At 45.7% G+C, this 10128-nt stretch overlaps 1 protein-coding gene across 2 annotated transcripts; it reads left to right on the plus strand.

Moving 5' to 3' along the window:
- The first annotated feature begins 203 nt into the window (after nucleotides 1–203).
- Nucleotides 204–10128, plus strand: NOXO1 (NADPH oxidase organizer 1). 2 transcript variants are annotated; one of them, XM_014067242.2, is made up of 8 exons: nucleotides 204–318; nucleotides 840–920; nucleotides 1005–1080; nucleotides 2209–2389; nucleotides 4243–4436; nucleotides 6725–6829; nucleotides 7809–7926; nucleotides 8801–10128. In XM_014067242.2, the coding sequence occupies exons 1-8, from the start codon at nucleotides 253–255 to the stop codon at nucleotides 9438–9440; spliced, it is 1461 nt and encodes a 486-aa protein (XP_013922717.2). In that variant the 5' UTR covers nucleotides 204–252; the 3' UTR covers nucleotides 9441–10128. The 2 variants fall into 2 exon arrangements, with proteins under 2 accessions (XP_013922717.2, XP_087584675.1); XM_087728549.1 differs by lacking the exon at nucleotides 204–318 and adding an exon at nucleotides 378–510.

A 10128-nucleotide genomic window follows, 5' to 3' on the forward strand; every position in this document is an offset into this window, starting at 1 on the left:
CCTTGCCAAGTGGAGTTTGAATCGTGTGTGTGTGTGTGTGTGTGTGTTTCTAATCTCTCTAGCTGCCCTGCCGAGAAAAGCCTTGCCACTGCTCTGCATCTTGCGGTGCTTGGCAAGAATGGAGGGGTGGGGCAGAGGGGCGGGCAAGGCGGGCCAGCCAGTGGCCCCTCCTCCCTGCCACTGCTGCGGCTGCTAAGACACTGGTCCACCCGGGCGAGGATCCAGAGCTCCTCTCCAAGGCAAGTCGGAAGGATGGGCAGCAGCAGGTTTCCCGTGGACGTGACAGCTGTGGGATTGCTGAAGCATGGCCGGCAGAAGGTAACTCGGCCCTGAACCGAGCTGTGGGGCCCCTGGTAATCTGCAGGGGGCCCTTGGGAAGACGGGGCTTTTATGTTGCTTTTGATACCAAGTTCCATTTTTCTGCTTATTTTGAATCTTCTGACATTTGGATGGCATTGTAATTGAGTGTTTTTAGGATGGTTTGGATCCGTGTCAATTGCCACGGCTGGGGTGAGACATGTCATTTTTGGAGCTATTGCTGGCAACTGCCATTTTCTTGGCCCACTGCTTTGGTGCCAGCTGCTGTCTCTTCCTGCCTTGAATACCTTGGTCTTCTCCTCTTTTGCTCCCTGGGAGATGCCTCTGTCAGCCCCCATGGCTTAATCTGCTCTCCCTTGCCATTGAATTGCCTGCCTATTACGACTACCATTGTATTCTGTTTATTTCTTTAAATAAAAGAAATGGGTATTTCTTGGTAATTGTTTTGAGTTCCATTTCTACTAAAAAGTGAGCATTGTATGACTTAGATTAAAGTGGAGTTCACATTTTTTTTCCCCCAGATCAGCATGCTTTCTGTCTCCTGGTCTGACCAAACCCAGGTTCTCATTTACAGGACATTTGAAGAATTTAGGACCCTCCATGTAAGTTTCAGTTGAACTTGGGGTTGACAGTTTCCCTGCACAACTGACCAAGCAGCACGAGCTCATTTCTGGCTTTCTTTTCAGAAAGGACTGAAGAGAAAATTCCCCATTGAGAGTGGCTTATTGAAAAAATCTGACCGGACCCTCCCAAGATTTCGAGGTAAAAGGGAAGACTGGGCTTTTGTTGGACTTTAGCTTGAATGAGACTGGTGAAACATTCTGTTCACCATCCTTGCTGCTCTCCCTCAGTAAGGTTTAGAGAGAGATGCCATTTAAGGCTGGACACCCATGGCCGACTAAAATGGCAGCTCCCCTCCAGATGATGGAGGTGCTAAATCAGCAGCCCCTCATCACAAACCATCCTCACAGTAGTGCATTTGTGTAAACTGAAATACATGGCGGTTTTGTGCAGAGGGGAGTAACTCTGGGGAGTGCATTTATTTGGACTTTGGGGGCCACAGAATGTTGGGTACCTTATGATGTGGGCTTTAGGGGAGACTTGGAGGACAGAGGGGGGGGGAAATGGGTACATTAAGTTTTGCAGAAGTTTGCCTTCTTGTAGAAAAAATATCATTTTAATTTTCGAGAGGAGTTAAGGGATACATTAATTTCATAAGGCTTAAAACTCTTCAATTTTCCACTCCCAGGACTACAAATGCAGGCTTTGTCTGGCCACAAAGATCACAACAGAGGGGCTGCTTTACAAATTAAAAACAGCTTCTTACCATCCTGGATCTCTGCTCTTTGTTCAGTCATGGGAAGAAAGATTTGTCAAATGCAATATATAATTTCGTTTCATTTCCTCCTCCAAAGGAATAATTTTATAGTATTGATGCCCCTTTAAGTTCACAATGAAAAGGCCTGCTTGTGCTTTTCCACCCCTGCAGAATTCCACACACCTAGATTTTTACAGTGCTGGGCATTACACCCCACACAAATTGTAGTGTTGAAAAAATCCGCAGGCTACATGGAAGCATGCCCAGAAGGGGAACTCCTTCAGGTCAGAGGTGGTATTCAGCAGGTTCTGACCAATTCTGGAGAAGCGGTAGTTGAAATTTTGATTATTCCGACAACCGGTGAATACCACCTCTGGCTGGCCCCACCCCCATCTATTCTCTGCCTCCTGAGTCCCAGCTGATGGGGAGGAAATGGGGATTTTACAGTAACCTTCCCCTGGCATGCCCACAAAGCCACACCCACAAAGTCATGCCACACCCACAGAACTGGCAGTAAAAAAAATTGATTCCCACCACTGCTTCAGGTGTAATTCTCTCCTTCCCCTTTGCAGATGCCAATGCGATGCTGAGGAAGAATCAGAAGCTCAGCCGCTGCATGGAGACTCTGAGGCTGCTGGAGGTTTATTGCCAGGAGCTGCTGAAGACTCAAGCCAAAATCTCCCGAGGAGAAGATGTGGTTAAGTTTCTGGAAGCCCACGGCCAGGATCTGGAGCCTCCCTTTCCAGAAAACAGGTACATCTAAGAAAAGAGGTTTCTTAGGGAAGAGCAGGGAAGAAACATGCATTTCAGGAGGCTCAGTGGCATAACATTAAGTTCAAGCCATTCAAAGTGAAGTCTTCCAATAGTTTTTTTATTCTTGTGTGATTCAGACAAAAAGCGAGGCAAGCGTGCAATTAAACTTAATTAGTTCTTTTATATTTGTACTTATGCTTGTCTAATTTCAAAGTAACCTTACTACAATAGGTTATGCCCACTCAAGTTGCTGTAAGCATTGCTGCTCAACTAGGCTACTCATTCACACAATGCTCACCTACACCCTCAATATAGGTGATCAGGATGCGTTAGAGTGGGCTGGGAAGCAGACTCAGGAGCCGTCCTGAACTTTGGGCTCTGGGTTCAGTCTTCTCTTTACACCCAATGTGTTTACTCAGAATCCCTGTGGATCAGGGGGGGGGGGGTCAGCTTCTGTGACTGCTGGTTCACTCAGGGACGTGCTTTACGCCCACTCTCAGTATGCACTATGTGCACAGGCACAGTAGCAAAAAAATTGCTTCTATGCATGCGCAGAAGCAAGAAACAAGATAGAACCAGTTTGGGGGTGTGGCCAGCTGAGTTACTACCTATTCGGCCAAACCGATTCGAACCAGTAGGAACCCACCTCTGATGTTCATTCCAAGACTCCACTGCATTTCTCACACCCATTAATGCTCCACCTGGTATCACCAACAATAAACCACTCATACACACACCCTGAATCTTTCCTTATCGGTGGTACGCACATTCCAGCAACATGGGTTTCCCAGGGAGTTTGTGCAAAGGCTAACTATGGTTGTATTATGGGCTCTATATTCATAACTTATATTTGTGATATATTCATAACATATAACATAAAATATGTAACATCAGTTCAAACATCAAATCATGTTGTGGCTTCAAGGCAGAATTACTGGCAGCCATAGTTCAACCCGTGGGCCTGCTTTCATCTCCAGAATGCTTTTTCCTGGAGACCCAGAGACAAGGGGGAAAACCCCCTGCCCTGTCACCCCCAACCACCGAGAGTAAGTACCTGGGAGTCAGGCAGCTACTTCCAAACCTATCAGGTTGTGGTTGTACATGAGGGGAAACTCCAATGCAAGCCATCTCAAAGGAAAGGCTAAATACACGAGACTAGTGTCCTCATCAGCAGAGGAAAACAATTTGATTTCTGATCTGCCATTACAAGAATAAGAGACAGGTGGAAACTGACTTTCCTGCCAATTAGCTCTTTGTACTGTGAGACTCAGAAGTATGGGCTTTGGTTTCACTCGCTTTCCATAGACAACAGTCACTGGAATTCTTTCAGGTTGGCTTCTTAGCTTTCCTTTGGCAGCATTTTGGCAAAAGTTCCAGGATTTCTGCCAGCCTGATTCAAATGGCTTCAATCCCAGTCTGCAGGGGAGAAAAATTCAACAAGAATTGTTTTCTGATATTCAGAAAACCCACCCCAGTCCTGCTTGCTGAGGGGAGCCCTCTTGTCTGCCTGAGAAAGCCCTGTCCTGGAGGAGAGCCCCCTTGACTCTGGGGGTGGCTGCCTTGACAGTGCCCCGTGCCAAAATCCTGAGCTTTTTCAGCCAGTCCCCAGAGACGAGAGGAGTCCTCTTGGCAGGTGGCAGCAATCAGAGACCTTCCCTACCAACTTCCCCCGCTGACTGGCCAAGCACCCAGATGGCAATCAGCTGGCCGCAGGAGCCTCACAAGCCCCTCCATTCAGCACTGCAGTACTTTGAGCATTCGCTGAACAAATGGTCATAAGCTGAGGACTGTGCAGTGCTGGAAGAAACTGCGGTTGCAACATCCATTTGAATGTCATGACTTTCCTCCTGCAGCATCATCGTTCTGCCTTCTGAAATGGGAGAGAGGAAGAAAGAGGCTCCCAGGGCTCCCAGCCTGACCATCACACAGCCAGTCGTCTCCCAGATGTACCAGTGCGTTGCACCTTTTCGAACTCAAGACACCCAGAACAAGCCCTTCGAAGCCACCAAGGCAGAAAAGCTGGAAGTGCTGATGAAGAACAGGACAGGTAGGGAGACCAACCATGGGCCTTCTGACAGAAACTGCATGCATGGCCTGGCTGCATGTTGTCTGCGGGGACTCCTAAACCATGCTTCATTTTTATCTATTTATATAATTTAATGAATTTATTTATATCTGCCTTTATTATTTGTAGAAATAACTCAAGGTGGTAAACATCTCTAATACTCCTTCCTATTTTCTCCACAACTACCCTGTGAGGTGGGCTGGGCTGAGGGAGATTGACTGGCCCAAAGTCACCCAGACAGCCTAAGGCAAGACTAGAACTCACACTCTCCTGGTGATTGACCCAAGAACACTCAATTGGCTTTCATGTCTAACGCTGGAATAGAACTCACCATCTCGCACTTTAACAAAATTGGCTAGGTTTGCACAACAGTATCCCAGGCATCGTTTATAAATAACTAAGTCACAAATCATGATTTACAAACTACCCTTGGAAAGTTTGCACAGCAGGCTGAACCAAAATCAAACCAACCATATTGTGCAGACGTAAGAACCCAACGAGGGATAATAAGAACGATATTCTTGATCCAAGCATGCTTCTGCAGCATTCTCCTTCGATTAGCCAGATTTATTTTCATCCTGGGCTTCCCTACCTTGCAAAAGCTGGGAGGACTGCAAAACCATTCACATTTCCTGCAGGGAGCAACTTTTCCAGGAGAGTTTGCTGCTCAAGTGGCATGGATGGGCAGAGCAGCAGTAGTCCAGACTGGGTGTAGATGCCGTTCCTGGGCTTCAGCAAATGACTCCCTTCCATTTGCTGCCAGGTGCTGAAAGAATCTCCTCTCTTTTGAATTGGGCTCCTCGTGGCTCTGGCTTGTTTCACTGGCAACAGCAGAGAAGTGATTTGCCCCTGTTGTTTGCATGGTCTCCCATCTAAGTATTTTTTAAATGATTTTTTTTATCATGCCTTTATTGTTTTTATAAATCATTCCAGGCAGAAATCGCATCTCATCCTCCTTCCTTTCTTCCTTTCCACCCCACCACAACCTTGTGAGGCAAATAACAGGAAGCCACAGTAACAAAGTTGGAAGGGACTTTGGAGGTCATCTAGTCCAATTCCCTGCTCTCACATGAGACCGATAATATTTCTGATCAATGGCTACCCAGTCTCTTAAAAGCCTTCAGTGATGGGGCACCCACAACTTTTGAAGGCAATTTTAATTGTCAGGAAATTTATCCTTAGTTCTATGTTGCTTCTCTCCTTGGTTAGTTTCCATCCATTGTTTCTTGTCCTGCCTTCAGGTGCTTTGGTAAATAAGCGCCCCCTTCTCCTTTGGGACAGCCCGTCAAGAATTGGAAGACTGCTATCATGTCATCCCAGACCGTCTTTTCACTAGACTAGGGGTACCTCCTAGTTCCTGCAATCTTTCTTTGTATGTTTTAGCTTCTAGGCCACTAATCATTTTTGTTGCTCTTCTCTGAACTCTTTTCAAAGTCTCAACATTTTGTTTGTATTGGTGTGACCAAAACTGGAGGCAGTATTCTAGGTGTGGTCTTACTAAGGCTTTATATAGGGTGGTACTAGTACCTCACTTGATCTTGATTGTATCCCTCTGTTAATGCAATTAAGGATTTCATTGGCTTTCTGGCTGCTGTCACAAACTATTGGCTCATATTTAAGTGACTGTCCATTAGGACTTCAAGATCCCTCCCACAGTTACTAGTGTTGAGCCAGGTTTCAACTAGTCTGTATCTGTACTTTTGATTTTTCTTACCTAAGTTGAAGACCTTGCTTTTTTGTACGTTAAATTTCATTTTGTTAGATAGGGGCGAGGGCCCAGTGTTCAAATCTGTTGAGATCCATCTGGATCTTGAGTCTATCTTCCCGGGTGTTGGCCCTTCCTGCCAGCTTGGTGTCATCTGCAAATCTGATGAGTTCTCCTTCTGTTCTTTTATCTAAATTGTTTATGATGTTGAAAAGTACTGGGCTTAATAGAGAATTTTGGGGTACTATTCATGAAGCTGCCAGTATCCCAGGTCAACTGAAGGAAGACTTTGGAAGCACCTCAATGCAAATAGAGAGGGATTGTTTGCTGAGGCCTAGAAGAGGCCCAGATCCAAGCCTAGCTGGCCGTGTCAATATACCTTCTCCCTTGACCTGCTTTTAAAGTCTAATTATGGCTCTTGAAGGAAGCTGAGCGCCTTTAGGTGGGAACAGAAGATTGATGCCAATTTGCAATCCCTCCATGCCTGCATGTCTGTCTTTCCCCCCAAGGAATGCCAGGGAGCACACAGCTCATTTCTTGACCCCTCCATGATCTTTTGCCTCAGGATGGTGGCTAGTGGAAAACAACCGAAAGCAAATCGCCTGGTTCCCAGCTCCGTACCTGGAGGACAGCAAAGAAATGCCCATCATGGAAGAAAATTACGAGGAAGGTGAATTCTAACTGTTCTAACTCTTTCTTGTAGAGCAGTGTTTTCCAAATGACAGATATGTGGACTTCAACTCCCATGCTCCCTGGGGAATTCTGGGAGTCGAAGTCCACATATCTTAAAGTTGCTAAGATTGGGAAATACTATTGTAGTACAGAGATAATGGCGTTAATTAGTGCAGATCCAACCATTTGTTTCTATTTCTAAAGGCTGTGGAGTGAATCCCCTTCTGAGCCAGATCTTCAGATCAGGAATTGGTGTTGCGTTCTGGTGGTCCCAGTGTCCCTGAAGACCCTTCCCTATGTTTTAGATTATTTTACTTTTTTAAAAGGAATGTTATTTTGGCAAAAAAGCTTACAGGAGCTAGCATCTTTACAAGACAGGCAGGCCTTGACTTATGACTGTTTCTTTAAAGACAGTTCAAAGTTACAAGGCCTTGGAAAAAGTGACTTACAACCTGTGCTAGCGTCACTCTGCAAGTACATGCTCGCAATTTAGCCGCTTGACAACCAGCTCATATTTGTGACCGGTTGCACTATCTTGTGGTCACATGATTGCAAAGTACAACCTTTTTTGCAAATTTTTGACAAAAAATGGCCATGGAGGAAGCTGGATGCCCTTAATGATTGCTGTAAAACTTGTTGTAAAATCAAGTCTGTCTCAACTTACAACTACGACGACTTAGAGTGGAAATTCCAATCCCGGTTGTAACCAAAGTCAAGGACTATTTATATTACACTCAAAACAGATTCAAGGACTAGCTGGCCACTTCTAGCACTATTTTGTGAAAAGAACACCGTCTCTCTCACAGCAGCCACGTTGAGGCGTCCATTGCCTCAAACAATTGGCTGTCTCAGTAGAAGCTGTTTTCTGAGTTAATGTCTCTTGTTTTGAAGCTGGATGGGAACCAATGCAGCTGCTTTGTAATAAGGCAGGTAGTGGCGCCTTTGCACTCACACTTCTTCTTTCCTTCTTCTGCCAGGGATGCTGTATTATGTCACCCAGGCTTACAGAGCCAAGCAAGCAGATGAACTCTCCCTCGAGTTTGGGATTGTGGTGGAAGTGCTGGAGAAAAAGGACAGTGGCTGGTGGCTGGTTTGGTAAGCCAGGAGGTGGGCTGGGCTGTGGGGGAGGAACTCAGTTTGGGCACATCAAGGGGGCACTGGTCAGTTTCTGCCCACGGACCACGACATGGTGTCTGCTGGTTGTTGAAAGCCTGATAAATAACGAAATAATGAAAAATAACAACTAATAGACAAAATCTTAAGCAAACATCAGGAGGATCTAGTAGCATCTTTTCAGATTAACAAATGTTATGAAGAGATTACCTTTCCTGAATGCCATTCACTTTGTCAGAAGCAATTAGATATTGATTCTGCGAAGACTGTGTTGCTTGTTGGGCTGAGTTGGATTTTGAGGACAATCAGTGGAAGAAGGAAAGCCTTGAAATTAGGGAGACAGGCCTAGCAAAGGCCTCTGAGGAGCTGGGAAAGACTACATAAGATCCTCCACAGGTTGATCAGCTCTTAGTCGTAACATGATTTGTGTTGAGGAATGAGGGGAATTATGATCCATTGGAACTGGAGTCTCCGACAGTGGCTGTTGTCCCCTTTCTTGCTTTCTCAACTTTGGGGAACAGCATCTAAATCTCTGTGGGGCTAAAGGAGAGTTCAAAATTTCTTTCAAAATCCGTATGCATAAATTCTTTCCCAAAAGTAGAAATTTTGCAAGAGAGTTAATATTAGGGCACTGGCATGAAAGAAATCAGGTTTTATAGAGCTGATTGGGGATAGAGATTGGGGATATCCATCTCCCCACAATGCCATAGATCCAGTTCTGTAGTTGTTGAGAAGCAGCAAACTTAGATTCCAGCAAAAAGGAATTCCCTGTGTTGGGTTAGGCTAATCAAGCAGACCTTGTCACAGTGCTGAAGTGATGCCCTCCTCTTGACCTGTCCCCCCTTTGGCCTTCCAGGTACAATGGAACCACAGGCATTGTTCCCTCCATGTTTCTCCAGCCGTACAGAAACCCCCTTAGCAAATTCCTGGCTCTTGCCTCTCCCTCCTTATGCAACTCCTTGCCAAGCCTCACTGAAGCCCCCAGTCTCAGCAGCAAGAATTGTGCATCCCAGCAAAAGGGGAACCAGGTTTATCTCAGCCAGAAGATGCAAAGACAAGACACTGGCTCACTCGAGGGGAAAGGCATTCGTTCTCCAAGTATAAGTTCCACCTCAAGCAATTCCAGTCCAGCCTCTGGGAGAGAGAGTTGGTCCAGCAGCTCCGGGAACCTGAGTGAACAAGGATTCTGCGGTCCCTGTGATCCTGAGGGCCACATTGTCCTCACAGAGATCCAGGAATCTGGCAACCCAGGAAGTGCCTCCTTAAGCCAGCAGCAGAGCAATTTGGGCTATGAAGAGGAATCTTCTGGAGACCCTGTGCATTTGCTTCCTTCCTCTGGTATGGGCTCCTTGCCTAGAGGGCCCATTGTGCCCCCACGCCCCTCCCCTCATGAAATCCTCCAGAAATGCAGCAGCCTAACAAGAAGGGCTCTGCAGAGATCTCTGGCGCAGCCCCGCCGGTTCCCAGCTGTAGAAAACAAAGAAGGTGCCATCTGACATCATTGGTCTCTGAGGTTTATTAATATACAAAATACCTGTTGTGTGTGAAAGGAATCAGTTCCTTATGCTTAGGGTTAGAATTGGGGTGTCCTTCCAGTCAGACTGAAGTGGTTCAAGGGATGATGCTCTTCCACAGAGGGACACCCCTCCATTTTCCTAGAGACCAAGCTGAAAGCACCACTTTTAGAGCGTTCATCTTGGAGCCAATCCCTTGGAAGGGAAAGGAGGGGACATTTTTCACCAAGTTGGGGTGCCATTTGGCCATGCTGGATGGAGCAGACACATACCTGTGTGGCGCACTGAGAATATTTTGTGAAGGACTTAGCCCAATCCTGCCTGAACAAGAGATGGGCAGGTAGAACTGAGACCCATGTGGCCATTTGAAGCTCTAGTAGTCCAACCTCTACTCAACTATCAACACCCATGAGTTGTTGACTGCTGTATCCAAATTGGGGTCTATAGTAGATATTTATTTAATAATATAATATACTGAAATGGATGCATTTTAATACTTTTAGGTATTGCTTACTTATTAATGTATTTTAATATTTTAGTAACTGATTTTTATCTAGAGGCTTGAGTATATATGTATACTTAGATATATACAAATATGAATTAATATGCTGTACTTTCCAATTCCAAGCAATCTCCCTGTGAAAAATAAAATTACTTAGTTTGCAATTTC

This window comes from Thamnophis sirtalis, unplaced genomic scaffold (genome assembly GCF_051295495.1).
Source record: "Thamnophis sirtalis isolate CommonGarterSnake01/CBP01778 unplaced genomic scaffold, rThaSir2_p1.2 scaffold_14, whole genome shotgun sequence".
Classification (NCBI taxonomy): Eukaryota; Metazoa; Chordata; class Lepidosauria; order Squamata; family Natricidae; genus Thamnophis; species Thamnophis sirtalis.

Excerpts from the sequence above, each read along its gene's own strand:
- NOXO1 (XM_014067242.2), top strand. The coding sequence starts at position 253 with ATGGGCAGCAGCAGGTTTCCCGTGGACGTGACAGCTGTGGGATTGCTG. Across the intron at positions 2,390-4,242 it reads CCTCCCTTTCCAGAAAACAG|CATCATCGTTCTGCCTTCTG; the intron begins GTACATCTAAGA and ends TTCCTCCTGCAG. Across the intron at positions 6,830-7,808 it reads GGAAGAAAATTACGAGGAAG|GGATGCTGTATTATGTCACC; the intron begins GTGAATTCTAAC and ends TTCTTCTGCCAG.